General features: G+C 64.0%; 2 protein-coding genes across 2 annotated transcripts; one reads left to right on the top strand and one right to left on the bottom strand.

The window, feature by feature from the left end:
• Positions 1–1,668: 1,668 nt before the first annotated feature.
• FNDC11 (fibronectin type III domain containing 11) lies at positions 1,669–2,625 on the bottom strand (the record flags this gene model as incomplete). Its single annotated transcript, XM_082670041.1, has 1 exon — positions 1,669–2,625. The coding sequence occupies one exon, from the start codon at positions 2,623–2,625 to the stop codon at positions 1,669–1,671; it is 957 nt and encodes a 318-aa protein (XP_082526167.1).
• Positions 2,626–3,302: 677 nt separating this feature from the next.
• On the top strand, positions 3,303–16,792 carry PTK6 (protein tyrosine kinase 6; the record flags this gene model as incomplete). Its single annotated transcript, XM_082670762.1, is given in 17 exon segments — positions 3,303–3,565; positions 4,660–5,225; positions 5,228–5,405; positions 8,033–8,163; positions 8,311–8,462; positions 9,706–10,064; positions 11,601–11,722; positions 11,981–12,171; positions 12,707–12,787; positions 12,789–12,861; positions 13,494–13,519; positions 13,523–13,568; positions 13,571–13,639; positions 14,916–15,097; positions 16,205–16,362; positions 16,595–16,664; positions 16,667–16,792. Coding segments are annotated over 17 exon segments (2,793 nt in total).
• Positions 16,793–17,584: the final 792 nt, after the last annotated feature.

The following is a 17,584-nucleotide window of genomic DNA, read 5'->3' as shown; positions in this document are numbered from 1 at the left end:
GCAGGGGGCGTCCTGATGCGGGGGCAACCACCGCGCCGTGGAGATGGCCGTGTGGGAGGCTGAAGAGCTGAGTCTCCATGACAAGGAGCTGCTCACGCCGCGCGCCCTCACTGGGGACGAGCACACAGACCCCCACGGCCAGCCCCCCGGAGTCCCTCGGACGGCGTGCCAGGCCCCAGCACCCACGGGCAGCTCCCTTGGCGAGCCCTCACCCCAGCGTGCAGGCTCTGGATCAGTGTGACCCAGCACAAACCCACATCTCTGGTCCCCTGGCCTCTCCTGCCCTTCTCCCCTCCCCAGACTTCTCTCTGCCATGCCCCACCCTCTGCTGCTCCAGACATTTCCTTGGAGCAAGCACAATGACTCTGCCCGGGACCCCTGGGAGCCTTGGGACAAGTCCATCTGCAGGACATCCAGGAGGGAGCCCCTCATAGCCACGCGATGCCACAGATAGCATGACAGTGTGGCTGGACGCCCTGGGTGGCATACAGCAGCACGCAGGTGGCTGGAGAGGCCTGGGAGGGGAGCTGCAGGCTGAGACATACCAGCGCTGCAGAGGACACTGGCCATAGCTGGGGTGGTGGTGCTGGGCCTTTCTGACCCAGTTAAGGTCCCCGCCTCACCAAACCGCCTCTCAGTGGGGGAGGGACCCTGTTCCTGACCCCTTGCCCTGGCCACACCTTATCTTCTCAGGGGCCTGCTGTCCTAGTGACCATCACGGTGTGTGTACGGAGAGCTGGTTAGCAGTGTACCGAGGGCGGCTCTGGCCTTTTCCCGTGGACAGTCCTCCTCCGCCGTAGCCAGGGTACACGGCGCTGCCCTCCTGGACCTGAAGGGCTAAGCTGCTGGAGCAGGTAGACACCGATGACCGCGTCGCCTTCAGGAAGTGAGCGAGCTGCTGGCCGAGCTGCGGGGCACACTGGCAGCAAGGACAGACTCTCTAGGTCGCCCGTCTGGGGCTGGACACCAGGAGCTGGTGGGGAGGGGCGATGGGCTGTAGGGAGGCCCCGCCCCCAACAGGAGGTATGCATTTGTGTGGACCTGGGGGGGGTTACCTACCAGGCTCCCTTGCTAGGACCCTAACCCACCTCGCAATGGGAGTTCTTCAGCTTCTTTTGGGGAGAAGATAGTACTTTTATTTTCATTAAAATGTCCTTTTGGCCTTGGGCCCTGGCCTCGATGAAGCTGGGGCTGACAGTACTGGCGCCTATCTGTGCCTGCAGGTAGTGACTGCCCCCACGGGGGTCCGCGCAGGACTTGGAGGTATTGCCCTCCCTTGAGGAATCCCAGCGTAAGAGGCAGGAAAGGCGGCCAGAGCCTGTGCCCAGGTGTCACAGCTGGTTGTTGTGATGGGGATGGGGGAAGGGCTGGGGCTGCCACCTGGCAGAGCCTCGGAGCAGCTCTTCTCATTGGCAGCGGCAGCTACGTGCCAGGGCTGAGGCTTCTTGCTCCAGGGGTCAGTGTCCTGGAAAGGCCAGCCTGGGGCACCCCCTAGAAAAGGAAGCAGGAGCTGGGGGGGGGCAGGGACTTGTGGGTGGGCTGGGCTGAGTCAGGAAAAACGCTCATGTGGCTGCCACCCCCTTTAATAAGGAAGTAGGTTTGTTCCTTCAATTGCCGATGCGTGTTTATACTCCTCTTTATTAGCGTGTAAGTATTAAAAAGCCATTTCTAGGAAGGTGTGGTCAGGGCCGGGCCTAGCTTGCCCAGCCGCCGGGGGGCGGGCCCTTCAAGGGCCCTCGGCCCGGTCTGCAGGGTGAGGCTGTCCAGCCAGGGCTCGTACACCAGCGTGTAGCCCTCCACCCTCTTGATGGTGAACTCGTAGGAGCGGTTGGGCAGCAGGTTGGGGACGTCGAAGGCGTAGGCGGCCACGGGGATGATGCTATACTGCACGCGCTCCTGCTGTGTCTGCGGGTCCAGCAGCTTGTAGCGCAGCTCAAACTGCTCTGGCGCGGCCGGCTGGAGCGTGACAGACCAGCGCAGGCTGGCCCAGTCCTCGTGGGCCACCGACTCCTTGCGGTCGAACGTGACGGGCGTCTTGGCGCTCAGCGTGACCTGGAGGTTGGGAATCTTGGTGGCATTGATGTCAGACACCAGGCGGTGTTTGATGTGCAGACGCCCTGGCACCATCGTGGCCAGGAAACTCTCCATGACGGCCGACAGGTCTGCCAGCCGCTGCTCCACGAGCCCCCAGCCTGCCAGGAAGGGCTGAGGGTCCGGTGACTCGAGCAGGGCGTCCAGCTCAGAGCGGCCGTGGCCCAGCTGCTCCAGCAGCTCCCCTAGCAGCAGGAGCTGGATCTTGGCCTGGGTCGCGCCCACCTTCTTCATGCGCTGGAACTTCTGGGGCTCGATGAACTGGAACGTGGTGGGCAGCACCCGCGGGTTCTGGTCGCCCAGCGCCAGGTGCTTGGGGAGGATCTCGATGTAGTAGGAGCACTTCCTGAGGAGCTCCACGTGGGCGTGGTGGCGCTTGAGCAGCTGGGGGCTCAGGTCCGCGGTCAGGAACTTGCGCAGAGCGATGCGGCGCTCCGCGTACGTCCGCCACGTCTCGGGCTCTAGCAGCTGCCGATCCCCGGCCTCCCCCGCCTCCTCCTGGTCCAGGAGGCACTGAGGGCTGTCCAGCTTCATTCTGTCCGGGTCCAGCCTGTCACCTGCAAGTTCACTGTCTGGGAGCAGCGGGTGGAGGGCCCGGTGTGAGCGGGACGGTCAGACCGGCCTCTGCCGCCCACCCAGGGGCTCACTCGGGGCAGTGTTTGTGTGGGGGTTACTTCAGGCCCACTGGCCCCCATGCTGGGCCCTCTAGCCTGCTGGGGGGCGCGGGGAGAACTTTGTGGGGAGGGCTCGTCTCTCTGGAAAGAGGCTGCTTGGAGGGCCAGGTGAGCAGGCTGCAGGTCTAGATAAAAGCGGACACTGCGGGGCCAACACGACACTCTACTGATGGTCGTTTGTGATGACACAAGGCAGGGCTGAGACGGGGGCTCTGGGCCAGGGCGGCCCGTGCGGAAAGGAGTTGAGAGGCTGAGTGACTCGCCCAAGGCTGCTCTGCTAAGGGGCAGAGTGAGGTTGGGACCCAAGTTGGTCTCCCTCCCCAAATGCCAGGCCTTGACCTTCCTGGGGCAGAGGTGGCAGACCCCGGTCCTGAACACTGCAGACAGGGTATCTGGGCTGAGGTGCAACTGAGACCAGGACCCAGGACTCCTGCCCTAAGTCCTGCGGTGGCCGGAGCCTGGGGCAGATTCAAGCTGCCTCTGGAGGGAACTCTAGCTCCAGACCTGGCTACAGGTCCGGGTCCGAGGTGTTTCCAGATGCCCACCCTCTCTCAGGTGGAAAAGGCAGAGGGGCTGCTGGTGAACTCCTCCAAAGAAGCCTCTGTCCTGGCCCTCCTACCCCAGACCTACACCCTCCTCGCCTCCGAGACCCCCTACAACCCCCACCCCCGGCCCCAGGCCCACTTCCCCCCAACCAACCCCCACCTCCGCCACATCACCCTAGTCCTGCATCCCCCCAGCCCGCCTCCCCGCGCCCACTTGCCTTTCGTCGTGCAGCGGGCGGAGCAGTGCTGCCGACTGTGCGCTGAGCCGGCGTGCCCAGCCTTGCGCCGCGGCGTTCCGCGGGTTGCCATGGGGACCGCGGGCCTTTGTGATGTCCCGCCCCCCGGGGGGTGGGGGCGGGGTGGGCGGAGAGCCCAGGGCGTGGGGGTCGGGCGCCCTCAACCTGAGGGGCTGCGGGCAGGTCGCGCGGGGCTCGCTCCCCGCCCCAGGACCCGACTGAAGGAACCAACGAGTCTCAGCCCCGGGCCCGCCCCCAGGTTTCAGCTCAGACAGACCGTCCAGAGACTTCGCTCCCTTCCCTGGGACCGTCACGGCCTGAGCCCCGGCCGGGATGCCTCTTCAAGCCAGGGGACGCCACTTGCCTCCACCCCCTTGCAGGTCAGTGGTGGGGACCCTTCCAGGCTAGGGTGTCTGTCTCTGAGCTCCCCTCCCATTCTGTTCCGTGGCAAGGCCTGCCCCCCAGGGCACGCCCACCACTCCCGGTAACCTCAGTCTTGGGAGGAGGCTTTGCCGGGCTAAGCGCCCATCAGATGTCCTCTGGGTCCAGGCCTGGGAAGGGGTGCGTGGGCGCCCTGGGCGCTAACTCTGTAAGTTGTAGCTGTTGTGTCATTATTTAGGGGTCTGAAACGCAAGAGTTGGATTATTTGAAAGGGGGTGCTATCTGAAGGTTGAGAGGGAGGCTGGCACCTGGAAAGTGGTGAGAGGAAGCCGCCCGCAGCCCTGCGGCCCACCCACAGAGAGGGGGTGGGCGGCAGAGCAGTCTCCCCTCCTGCTCTGGGTCAGGCATGTCCTGGACCTCTGCCATCTCTGGCCCCATCTTTTTTTTTTTTTTTTTTTCTATTTCTTGTTACTCAGCTAAATTTTTAAAATTAAACTTTCAGTTTTGAGATAATTGTGGATTCACCTGCAGTTATAAGAAATAACACAGAGACCCCAAGCACCCTTTGCCCATTTCCCCCAAGGGGAACACCTAGCGGAGCTGTCCTACAAGATCACACCACGAGAGTGACCTTGACAGTCAAGACCCAGACGTCTCCTTCCCCACAGGGACCTCCCTGCGTCGCCTTCTACAGCCCACGAGACCCCACCCACCACGGCCCCACCCACCTAGACCCCGCCCCAGAGCCCCGCCCAAACGCAGGTTTCGGGAAACCCTCTTCCAGGCCCCGCCCCGACGCCGTCCTGGGACAGATCCCGGCCCAGACGCACGCGGCTCGGAGCGGTCGGGGTACCAGTGCTGCCTGCGAGACACCCTAGAGGTCGAGGAGAGCAGCGGCCGTCGTGTGGCCGGGGCTGGGGGGCCACCCTGTGCTGATGTGAGCACCGCGGGGAGCGGGCGGGGACCTCTGGAGCGACTCTCACCCGCCCCCCCTGCGCCAGCGAGGCTCCAGCGCTCACCGTCGCGCCGCGCCGCCAGTTTCTCCCCGTCGGGGTCCCCGAGCCCCGCTGCTGCACCCTTTCCGACCCCTGCAGGGCCTGGCGCACCGCCGGGCAGGGAGCCCTTCTTCAGGAAGCTGCTGACCTTCCTGTCCTTCTTCTGGGACAAGATCTGGCCGGCGGGCGCGCCGCGGTTCCCGAACCCGGACTCCGACGCCGACGTGGAGCCGGAACCCGCGGCAGCGGAGCCCCCCACCGCGGAGCCCTGCAACCCCCCGGCCCCCGCGCAGCTCTTCAGGGCGCTGACTTCACGGCGCGGAGCGCGGAGGACCTGAGTGTCAGCCGCGGGGAGAGGCTGCACGCACTCAGGGAGGAGGGCGGCTACATCCTCGCCCGCCGGCTCGCGGGCTGGCCCAGCACGGGGCTGGTGCCCATCACCTACGTGGCCAAGGCCGCCCCTGAGACGCTCTGGAACCAGCCGTGAGTACCGCCCCCTCTGGGGAGCTCAGGAGTAAGCCTGGGCACCCGATTCCGCTGGGAGGGAAGGTGGCAGGGACTCTGGCAGGCGTGGTTAAGCCGGGGGCGAGCCGGCTGGTGGGTGTGTGTGCGTGCTGCACTCGCCAGGCCCTCCTGATCGCACCCAGGGATTCAGGCCTGGCATCCAGCAATCTTTGCTGACGGGTCATTCCTTGGAGGGCAGGGGACTGGGGACTGGGATGCAGTTCTGAGTGAGACGGTGAGGACAGTAGTGAGCTTGTGCTGTGACGGGGTGAGGTGGTGACCCGGGGCTGGAAGGGGTGATAAGCTGGGTCACAGAGATGTCTTCGCCCACCCGTCTCACCTGTCCTCACTCACCTGGCCCCCTCCCCCTGCTCTGGGCCAGGTATGGGGCAAACATGGCCCTGGCCTTTGGGATTGCTCCCAGAGAGGCTCATTTGGAGGCTGGATCCAGGTGGGGGAGCCCACCCATTGCCCTGAGTGCCCTCGGCCCCTAGGGCCAAGGCAGTCTACAGGTGGGGAGAGGCTGGCACAGACACTTGTCTGTTTGCATGCCAGTCTGTGATCATGGGGGGGAAGCAGAGGCTGGGCGCTCTTCCAGAGGAGGTGACCTCTCGGCGCAGGCTCAGGGTCCGCAGGACAGGGTAGCCTCCTGGCACAGCTGTGTGCCAGCGCTGAGCAGGGCCCTGCCCTGTGGCTGTGGACACAGTGCCCTGTGGCTGTGGACACAGTACTGGGCCTCAAACGTTCGATCCACGCCCTGGGCGTGGTCCTTCCCCGTCTTTCTCCTGAACGTCTCGGCCACTGTAATCCCTGGCTTCTATTTATTTATTTTATTTATTTTTGGCTGCGTTGGGTCTTCGTTGCTATGCGGGCTTTCTCTAGTTGCAGCGAGCAGGGGCTACTCTTCGTTGCGGTGCGCGGGCTTCTCATTGCGGTGGCTTCTCTTGTTGCGGAGCACGGGCTCTAGGCGCACGGGCTTCAGTAGTTGTGGCTCGTGGGCTCAGTAGTTGTGGCTCGTGGGCTCTAGAGCACAGGCTCTGTAGTTGTGGCACATGGACTTAGCTGCTCCACGGCATGTGGGATCTTCCCAGACCAGGGCTGGGACCCATGTCCCCCACGTTGGCAGGCGGATTCTTAACCACTGAGCCACCAGGGAAGTCCCATCCCTGACTTCTAGATGGAGGGGGCGCCAGCTGGGGAACCCTGGGGCAGAGACGCCTCTTCCCAGCCCCAGCACCAAGAGGTGAAATGCTGGCTGAGAACAGGCCAGAAGCTGGTTGGTGAACGGGGCCAGCAAAGCGAGGCTCAGCTGCCCAGACCTTGCCCTGACGCAGGCCCCTGGTCTTGCACCAAGCTCGGTCTCTGCCGACCAGCAGCAGGTCTCAGCTTCACTCAGGCCACCTTCAGCATCCTGGGGGCCCCTCAGCATTCCCACAGTCTCCTGGGGGATTTGCATCTGGGGGAAAAGCCTGATTCCCAGGAAGGTGCCTTCTGAGAGGACTCCAGGCCACCACCCCACAGCCAGCCGTTCTGATGGGTAGGGGCCTACAGTCATCCCAGGTGGAGGACGGACCCCGAGAGCAGCTCCTGGAGGCGGCTGGCAGGGTCCTGGGGGAGGGGAGGGGCTGCTGGGAGGAAGAGCTAATGACTGTGTGTCTGGGCTGAGATGCAAGGGCTGCCACACTCGTGGTGTCCTCAGCCCCAGCTACCTGGCTCCTGTCCCCAGGCCGGCGGGCCGGGGAGACCCCTCAACCCCCACAGAGAGGCTCACTGCTCTCCAGCTGCAGGGCCCCCGGTCTTGTCGCCCACTGCTGCACACTCCGGGGACGGGCTCCAAGAACGTCGCGGAAGGCGGGATGTGCGCGGGGGCTGGGCCCAGCCCCCCAGGCCCCGAAGTGGGTCCAGGGGAGGGGTGGGGTGGGAAGCACTGCTGTCCAGGGAAGGCCCCCTGTAGCCCTTCCCGTGGGAGAGGCTCTCCTGGCTAGAGCGTCCCAGACAGCAGGCCCGGCTGCAGGAGGAGCCCGGCAGCTGCACGGGGCTGTGTGTCCTGCTCCCACATCAGTGTGTCCCCAGCCTGCCATCCAGCCAGGGCTCGTCTCGGGAGACCCAGGTCCACAGGTCCTTGACACTTCCCCGTGTGTCTGCTGATTTCCCCCCCAACATCCCTCAGGCCTGTGCCGCTCTGCCCCCCATCACCCCACCCCTTCCTGCCTCCAGCCTCAGCCCAGACCCCCGACTGACTCTGGCTCCTTCCCTGTAGCCCCCCAGGGTGGGCACAGGCCTCTGTGCCAGGGCAGGCCTGTCTCAGCCGCTGATCTGCAATATCAGATCACCCCAGGCTCCAGCAGCACCCGCCCGCCAGCTTTGCCTACCTGGTCCCCTCTTTGGGGGGCACCCCCACCTGTGTCCAGTCCCCGATGACTCCAGAGGCTGGGCCCTGGGGGCTGGGGCAGGTGTGGATCCCGGACTGGGTCCCCAGTACCGGGAGCCAGGTGTTCCTTCTCCCTCTCACCTGCGCGGAGTGGGCCTCTGGGGCCTGGCCCGTGGTGGGCAGGGCTTGCTCGGGGCTGGGCTGGTGTGGGGACCCCTGGGCCTGCCCTTTGCAGCGAGTACTTCAGTGGCATCAGCCGAACCCAGGCCCAGCAGCTGCTCCTGCCCCCACCCAGCGCGCTGGGGGCCTTCCCCGTGCGGCCCAGCGAGAGCAGCCATGGGGACTACTCCCTGTCAGCTACCAGGTGCCCTTGACCTTGGGGTGGTTGCTTCCCAGGCAGTGCCAGCCCCCAACCCGCCTCGGACCCGACAGTATGCATCACCTGGTTGGGGTGGCGGGAGGGTCAGGGCAGGCTGCAGCCGAGATGTGGCCTCCGTCTCTGTGCCCTCCCAGTCTGGGCCCGGACCAAAGTCCACCACTACAGCATCCCCACAGCAGCCACCGGCAGCCTCTCCCTGCAGAAGGACCAGCTCGTCCCCAGCCTGGAGGAGCTGCTGGCCTATTGCAAAGCCCACTGGAAGCTGCGACAGCCCTGTGAGCCCCAGGTGGGCCCATGCCCACCCCCCTACCTGCCAGGTTGCCCCTCCTGAGACACTGTCCAGCACGCGTCCAGCTGGCCCACTGGGTGCTGCCAGGGGGGGACCTGATGAAGCCTGGGAGCAGGTGCCCCAGTGACTCCTCCACACTCTGATTCATCCCTGTGGGTTATATTTCTTTTTAAAAATTAATTAATTAATTAATTTTTGGCTGCGTTGGGTCTTCATTGCTGTGCGTGGGCTTTCTCTAGTTGTGGCAAGTGCGGGCTACTCTTCGTTGCAGTGCGCGGGCTTCTCATTGAGGTGGCTTCTCTTGCTGCGGAGCATGGGCTCTAGGCGTGCGGGCTTCAGTAGTTGTGGTGCACAGGCTCAGTAGTTGTGGCTCGCGGGCTTAGTTGCTTCACGGCATGTGGGATCTTCCCAGACCAGGGCTTGAACCCGTGTCCCCTGCATTGGCAGGTGGATTCTTTTTTTTTTTTTTTTTTTTTTGTGATAAGCAGGCCTCTCACTGCTGTGGCCTCTCCTGCCGCGGAGCACAAGCTCCGGACGCGCAGGCCCAGCGGCCGTGGCTCATGGGCCCAGCCACTCCGCGGCATGCGGGATCCTCCCGGACCGGGGCACGAACTTGTGTCCCCTGCATCGGCAGGCGGACTCCCAACCACTGCGCCACCAGGGAAGCCCGGGCAGGTGGATTCTTAACCACTGCGCTGCCAGGGAAGCCCAGGTGTTATATTTCTATGGGATTCTCTGGGGTGGGGGGAAGATGAGGCCTGTAGGATGCCCTCCCACCCCGCCCAGCCCTGTAGAGCGGCCAGGAGGGGAGGGCAGGTTGGGGAAGGCGCCCACGGCAGCCCCAGGCCAGTGCGGAGGTTGTGGGAGGAGATGCCAGTGGGGATGGCGCCACACCTGCGCTGGAGCCGTGGTACCTGCGCCTGTCCCAGGTGAGCGGTCCTGCCGGGGGACCGGGCAGCCATCTGGTTCCTCTGGTCTCTTAGTGACAGTCCGGACAGGGGCAGTAACGAGCGCTTGTGGATGGATGCCTGCCGCCAGCAAAGGTGCCATTAGGTCTGGAAGCAATTAGGGCCAGGCCTCCGGAGGTCAGCACCCGGGCCCCCTGCCCCGGCCAGGGCCAGAGTTGAGCATGTGCTGGGGCGCAGGGGCAGAGGGCCAGAGGCCTGGGGCCCCAGGAGCAGCTGCCCACTCTGCCTAGGGAGCCATGGGCAAAGGCCCTGAATGCCCCCCACACCCGCAGAAGCCCCCTGAACAGGACGAGTGGCAGCGACCCCGCTCTGCGTTCACCCTGCGGAGGAAGCTGGGCGAAGGCTACTTCGGGGAGGTGTGGGAAGGCCTGTGGCTGGACTCCATGCTCGTGGCGGTCAAGGTCATCAGACCAGGTGGGTGGGGGCCCCCTGGAGCCTGGGGCAGTGGCGGTGGGCAGCAGGAGCACAAGTATGTGGGCCTCTGGGACTTCGAGGCCCGCACAGCCCAGGAGCAGAGCTTCCGGGCAGGGGACCTCTTCCATGTGGCCAGAAAGGAGGAGGAGTGGTGGTGGACCGTGCTGCTGGACCGGGTGGGCAGGGCTCTGGCCAAGGAGACGGTGGGGTTGGAGCCGTGAGTCTCCCCGCGGCCCTCGTGGGTCACTCCAAGTTGCCCGTCCCTGGGCCCTGCAGGGCGTCTATCGGGACAGAGCTCTGCACCGCTGTGGCTGGGCTCTGGGTGCGGGCAGGGACCCTGGGCTGCCAAGGAGGGTGGCCCGTGGCTCTGTCTCCCTGCCCCCCCAGTGGGGCTGGGCCTACCATCCTGGCCTTGGGATCCCTGGCCGGGCTTCTGCTGTGTGACCTCTGGGGATGGGGGCTGCAGAGGCTCCGGCCCCTCCTCCGTGCCGGGACCCAGAGAAGGGCAGCCAGCTGACAGTGAGTCCAAGGCAGAGCCTGGGCCTTTTGGGGCGTGAAGGCTCGCTCACCTTCCAAACTCCGGAAACCAGCCTGCTGGCCTAGTCAGGGAGCGGGAAGGCCACTGCGACAGGCCTGCCCGGGGGTGGGCCACAGACCTGCTGCCCGTACCAGCACGGCTGCCCATCGCTGGCAAGGTGGCTCCCAGAGACGACTGTGGGCCTGAGGGCGGCCCAGCAAGCTTGGGCCACAGGCGCAGCCCGGCGTGCGTGTGTCCTCGCGACCCCAGGTGGTTCCCTGAGCTCTGGACGGGAGGGTCTGGGGGGGGGGATTCCCACGCCCCCCCCCCCCCCCGTGTGCCTGTGCACGCCACTCATTGAGCACCTGCTGTGCTGGAGCCGACGCGGGCAGGGTCGTCCCTCCTGGGGGGAGACACTAAGCATGGTGCAGACAGGACCATCTCAGGCAGGGCCCCCGACAGTGACAAGGCAGGGGCCGGCACTGCCAGTGCAGAGGCCGCGGGCCCTGGGAACCCAGCACACTCGAGAAGTGGAAGGAGGCAGGGTGGTTCGTGGGGGGTGGGGCAAATGGGAGAGATTCCAGAGGTGCTGGATTGGTGGGGGTGGCCCGTGGACCCCACGGGGCTCAGTGCTGGGCAGTGGTCTTCCGTGCAGGGACCCACGTTCCGATGGGGCCTGAGGGAGCCGAGGTCGCAAAGGGCGGGGCGGTTGGCAGCAGAGGTCCCCTGGGAAACTCCGCAGGCCCAGCCCTGCCCTGGCGCTGGGAGCTGGGGTGTGAGAATGCCTGTGCACGTGTGTGGGTGCATGTGCGTCCCCAGGTCCCACGGTGCCAGAGCATGGCGTGCCTGTGGCCCGGGTACACAAGGCGGCCACAGAGTCACAGAACGATGTGGTCCAGGAGAATGGCCACAGAGCCACGGCCGAGGTCGGGGAGGGTTGCTGTACCCACAGGATGGGGGGCTCTGTCCGCACAGACGGGGGACAGTCCGGGAAGGGTAGTGGGAGGGGCCTTCTCCACTTCTGGGTCACCAGGGTCTTTCCTGGGGTCCAGAACTGGCCACTTGGGACATTTGGGGTCGGTGATGGGCAAAGAAGGGGCCTTTGGGTCAGTGAGTGTCCGCGGGCAGCTGTGGGCCGGGGTTGGGGGCACGAGGAGGCAGCGGATCAGGTGGGCTGGGACTTGGTGGGGGGCACAGGCAGGGAGCCGTGTGGCTCAGGGTCCCCCCGCCCCGCAGGTGGTTCTTTGGCCGGATCTCTCTCTCGGAAGCCCTGCACCGACTGCAGGCCACGGGCAATGAGCTGGGGGCCTTCCTGATCCGGGTCAGCGAGAAGCCGGGCGCCAACTGCGTCCTCTCGGGTGCCCGCTTCCCGCCCCTGCCCGCTCCGCAGCCCCACCTGGGCCTGACTTCGGGGCTCCTGGTCCCTAAGCCCTTCGTGCATGCAGAGCCCGGCCCCTCCGGCCTGTCCCCTCCACTGCGCTGTGACGTCCAGGCCCTGCTCTGGGAGCTCTGACCCTCAGTGGGTGCAGGCCCTGCGGCCTGGGTGCCTTCCCCGGGGTCTGGCCGGTTCTCTCCTTTCCGCGTTGGGGGCACCCCTGCCAGTGGGCCTCTCTCAGCGCCTGTTCACAAGCGTCCCCTCCGTCCGGTGCGGGACCAGCAGACCGTTCGCCACTACAAGATCTGGTGGCAGGACGGCCAGTTGCACCTCAACGAGGCTGTGTCCTTCCTCAGCCTACCCAAGCTCGTGGACCACCACGAGGCCCAGAGCCTGTCCCACGGCCTGTGGCTGACCTCGCCCCGCCGAAAGGTAGGGCCCTGCCCCCAACAGGGACACAAACCCTCGGGTGGAGGTGGGTGTGGGTCCTGACTCCCTGACTGGCTGGGGGACCCCTGGGAACACTCAGCCCAGGGACTCTGGCTACGTGGGAACCGTGGTTGTACAGAGCCGGGCGCGGGGGGACGGTGGGCAGGGGACGTGTCCTCCTTTGCCCAGTCACTCTCACCCTTGGGCCAGCTAGAGGTCAGCTGTGCTCCTGCTGCGTCCTGAGTCTCTGGGCTGCTGGGAGCTCGGGCCACGTGCCCCGGCGAGCAGCCAGACGGGAGTTTTGTGTGGGTGGCAGTCAGGCCAGTGTCGCTGGCCCAGAGCAGGTGCGGGGGAGGGGTGGTGGTGGCCTTTGTTTGCAGGACACAGCAGGGGTCAGCCAGGCTTGGGGCAGTCCCTGGGAGAGCCTGGCCACATGCCGGACACTGGGACCCTCCCAAGCAGGACGTGGCCCTACATTTGATGATAGACCAGGGGCTGACTTCCCGAGGATGGGGGCCCCCGCCCCGTGTCCCTGCAGCATGAGCTGGAGCCCCTGCCCCACTGTGACGATTGGGAGAGGCCTCGGGAAGAGTTCATGCTCTGCAGGAAGCTGGGCTTCCGGCTACTTTGGGGAGGTCTTCAAAGGGCTCTGGAAGGACAAGGTCCGAGTGGCCATCAAGGTGATCGTCCGAGGTGAGCGGGCTCCAGGCCGGGGACTTCTGGCTTTACTCACGGGGGTGGGGCAGCCCAGCAGCCCTGGGCCCTGACGCCCTGCCAGCCACTCGCTGCCCTAACTTGGATCACCTGTGGCACCTGCCGCGGTGTCCGGGTGGCATTCTCCTTTCATGCTGTTATCTAAATGCATTTATCTTAAAAGGGAATTTTAAATTCTTCATGTAAATGGAAGGAAATCCATTAAAATAAGTAGATCACTAGAAATCTGAAAAGGTTCATCTAAAATCTTCTTGGGACCCACCAGAGGTTGGGATCGCCCACTTCAGGAACCAGGGGCCCAGGGGTGCAAGGGAACACCCTTGGGAGGGGTTGTTCCAGCTCCACGTCTGGCTTGGGCAGGCATAAACCACATGGGGGTGTCTGTGGTCCCTGGGGTGTGGGGAGAGCAGCTGGTGGGCACAGTGGACCCTTGTGTGAACAGCGGGGGCCAGGCTGTGTCTGCCCTGGCATCCTGGCTTGGGAGCTGGGGCGTCGGGGAGGGCGCCCACATTTCCTGAGCCGCTGCTGCGTGCGGGCGGGGGGATGGGTGGGACAGGGGCTCAGCTCCTCCGAGGGCTGCACCCAGCAAGGCCACCCGCCTGCCCCGACAGCTGAGCTTCTGCGTCGGCACACGTTCTAGTCGGAGATCCAGGCCATGAAGAAGCCGCGGCACAAGCCCATCCTGGCACTGTGGGGGACCCTGGGTACATCATCACAGAGCTCCTGCCCAAGGGGAGCCTGCTGGAGCTGCTGCGGGGTGAGCGGGGTTGGGGGGACCAGAATGACTCGTGCCGCTGGAGGGAACGGGAAACAGGCACAGAAAGAAAAAGAAAACCCGCCCCCGCCCCCGCCTGCCCCCGCTCCTCCCCCCCCCACCCGCCTGCATGCCATTCACCAGACAGCCTGGGATTGCTCATCAGCCTTTTCTGTTTTAAGAAAGGATTTAAAATATCCTGTGATAAATGTACCATCCGTTCATTGCAGGAATTTGACAAAATACAGATAAGAACAAAGACAAGAAAAGCCACTCATCATTCCTACACCTTCGGTGAACTGAGGCCATTTTAATCAAACGCTTGGCGTGGCCTGCCCCCACCCCCCACTTCTGGAACACACAGGCCTGGTTCTCACTGCTGTTCTCTCTTCCTAGAAGGCGCTGTCCCTCCTTCTGGTGTTTGTCTGCTTACACACTCACACTTGCACACACGCGCTCACACACCACGTATCTCGTTGCTGCACAGACCTCATCATCTATAACAAGCCCCGGTGTTTCATTAAACACCCAAACCAGACAGTCGCAGCCAGTTCGTGGAGGCGCCATTGTATGCAGATGCAGCCCAATTTCAGAGACGCTGAAATGGGAGAACCGTGCACCGTAGGATAAATGACACCCAGTATGCATATGTGTGTATCTGGGGGTATATTTTATTTTATTTATTTTTAACATCTTTATTGGAGTATAATTGCTTCACAGTGCTGTGTCAGTTTCTGCTGTATAACAAAGTGAATCAGCCATATGCATACATATATCCCCATATCTCCTCCTCCTTGCGTCTCCCTCCCACCCTCCCTATCTCACCCTGGGGGGTATATTTTAATACGGCCACATTTGCAGTGCTTTTCACTTGATCATTGCAAGCAGTTTCCTGTATCACTAATTGTTCATCAGAAATGAAATCCTGACGGTCTCTGCACCACCACGTGGATGTGCCACGTCCACTCAGGTGCCTGTTGAAAACTTTTGAGGTTTTTAACCGTGTAAATAATGCTGTGATGAACATCTTTGTACATACGTCTTTGAGTTCCTATTGCTTCAGTGTGGATTCCCAGAAGGAAATTCCAAAGGGTATGTATGGACTGTGGTAACTCTGGTACCTAACAGCTCTCCACAAGGGCTGCAGTGGGTCCACAGTTCCAATTTTAAACCAGCCCATCTGCCCTTTGTCCCAGCCCCACCCCTGAGCGCAGGAGTCTGCAGAGAGGACTTGGCCCTGGCTGGCCCCACTCACGCTGGCTTCCCCTGGCCTCTGCAGACTCCGATGAGAAAACCCTGCCCATCTCGGAGCTGGTGGGCATTGCAGCACAGGTGGCCGGGGGCATGTGCTACCTGGAATTGCATAATTACATCCACGGGGATCTGGCCGCCAGGAACATCCTCGTGGGGGAAAACAACATCTGCAAAATCGGGGACTTGGGGCTGGGCAGGCTCATCAAGGTAGGGCCAGGGGAGGGCGGAGAGCAGAGGGTGCCGGGAGCTGGAGGTTCCCGTGGGCCTTCCGCCCTCAGGTGAGATGTGGGCTGTGGAGCCCGAGCTGGATCTTTTTTTTTTTTAAATTATTTTATTTTTGGCTGCATTGGGTCTTCGTTGCTGCACGCAAGCTTCCTCTAGTTGGGGCGAGTGGGGGCTACTCGTCATTGTGGTGCGCGGGCTTCTCATTGCAGTGGCTTCTCTTGTTGCAGAGCACAGGCTCTAGGCGCGCAGGCTTCAGTAGTTGTGGCACGTGGGCTCAGTAGTTGTGGCTCGTGGGCTCTAGAGTGCAGGCTCAGTAGTTGCGGCACATGGGCTTAGTTGCTCCGCGGCATGTGGGATCTTCCCGGACCAGGGATCGAACCCGTGTCCCCTGCATTGGCAGACAGATTCTTAACCACTACGCCACCAGGGAAGCCCCCGGAGCTGGGTCTTAACGGGATCAGGAGGCCCCTGGGAGGGCAGTGCAGGCACTTGCCTGAGTCCAGGACAGCTACACGGGGCCAGCTCGGGCGCCCAGCGGCTGGGGGCAGCACAGCAGGGCATGGTGCGCAGGTGGCAGGGCGTGGGGGGAGCGGGCCCACCCCTCACTCGCCCTTGGCCAGTGTCCTGCTTCCATGCTCAGCCTGGCCCAGCAGGCAGGTGATACCAGCACCTCCGGGACTCTCAGTCACACGCTGAGAAGTTGAGGGGCTCCTTGAATCGTGATGCCCCAGAGCTAAGCGTCAGCCTTTCCAGTGTGCTCCGCGAGCGGGCCCCAGCGCCACGCCAGCTTGGCTGCTGACCCACCGCCCCTCCCGGTGTCTCCTTGCAGCTCACTTCTGGAGAAACTCTGCCCCTTGTCCTGGGAAGCTCTCTGCTGGGTTTTGCGACTATGGTCCTCTGGGGCAGGGCCTGTTGGGGCGGGTTCTGCCTGCTCAGCTCCGGCAGCACGGGTCCCAGGGAGCCCTGACGCAGTGTGGGTCCCGACCGCACACTTGCCCACCAAGCACTGGGCTCCCCGAGCCTGTCCATGCTGTGGGGAGGGAGGGTGCAGGCAGCCCCCAGGCCCGCCCCCAGCGTGTCTGATCGCAGAACGTCTACCTCTTCCATGACCACAGCATCCCTTACAAGTGGACTGCCCCCGAGGCACTCTCCCGAGGGCATTACTCCATCAGATCTGACACCTGGTCCTTCGGGGTTCTCCTCCATGAGATTTCCAGCAGGGGTCAGATGCCCTGTCCAGGTACTGGGCACCCAGTGTTGCCAACTGCGGGCAGGGCGGGAGGGGGCCGTCACCTGGACACGGCCCCTGCACCATCACTGGGTGCCTGATGCCTTCCAGGCGTCACCGTCCAGTGGGAGGGCGTTAGAAGTGAGTGCCAGGGATGCAGAGGGCGAGGGCACAGCCCAAGGCTTCCTGCGGGAGCGGGGGCGGCACTGGCCTCCCTGCCTCCACAGTCCCTCTTGTCCTGCCTGCCACAGGCATGTCCATACCTTCCTGAGGGTAGAGGCGGGCTACCGCATGCCCTGCCCCCTGGAGTGCCCACCCACCACACACACAAGCTGATGCTCTCGTGCTGGCACAGGGACGCCGAGCAGAGGCCCCGCTTCAAAGGGCTGCGGGAAAAGCTCTCCAGCCTCAGAAGGTACGAGAACCTGCTGCATCGGCCGCCTCCTTGACACTGCCTGAAGGCCAAGCCAGCCCTCGTGAGGGGCCTGAGCAACCTCGGATCATGGGAGTGGGCTGACCCAGATTTACTGAGGATTTGCCGAAGGTACCAACAGCTCCCAGAATCAACCGGACACTCCCGAAAAGGGCCTTGGGCAGCCCTGGGCCCACCTGTTGCCCAGTGCAGCCAGGAGCTGGGACTGCCCCTTCGCCTGACACCAGCTCCTGGCAAGTGCTGGGACCTCCACAGCCAACACCTGCCCTGGGGCTCCAGGAGCCAGGTCACCCCTCCTTCCACTCCTCCGAAGGGAGTGGACCTGTCCCTGGTCCTGACCCAAAGCCCACCGGCTGTCAGGACCAGGGCTGAGCTTCCGGGCCGTGCGCGGTGGGGACCGAGGCTTTGGCTGCACTCCCTGTGCCCTCTGGCCTTGCCTGAGACCTGGATATAAGGGGGTGTGGACCCCCCAGTCCTCTGTGGAGACAGGGGCACTGACGCCTGCTCCCCGGGGCCAGCCGCTGCTCCTATCCAGCTGCCCCTGGGGGGGCTGGGGGCCACGTCTGGACACTGTGACCGAAAGGACTGGGTGGGGGTCAGGCTAACTGTGCCTGGACACATTTGAGGGGAGGGAGAAGGTGCAGCCTTTCGGGGCCACGAGCCACCCAGATGCCTTGGGATGGACTCCCGACTCCCGTGACTTAGAGCGGAGCTGGGGCGGGGTGGCCAGCTGAGCCCAGCCTGCTAACCAGTGGAGACCACCCCTCTAGACCCCTGCCCTCACACCAAGCCTCCGTCCGCTCCCTCA

Source organism: Grampus griseus (assembly GCF_964374135.1).
Source record: "Grampus griseus genome assembly, chromosome: 14".
Lineage (NCBI taxonomy): Eukaryota > Metazoa > Chordata > Mammalia > Artiodactyla > Delphinidae > Grampus > Grampus griseus.
This window is presented reverse-complemented; position numbering and strand designations above follow the sequence as displayed.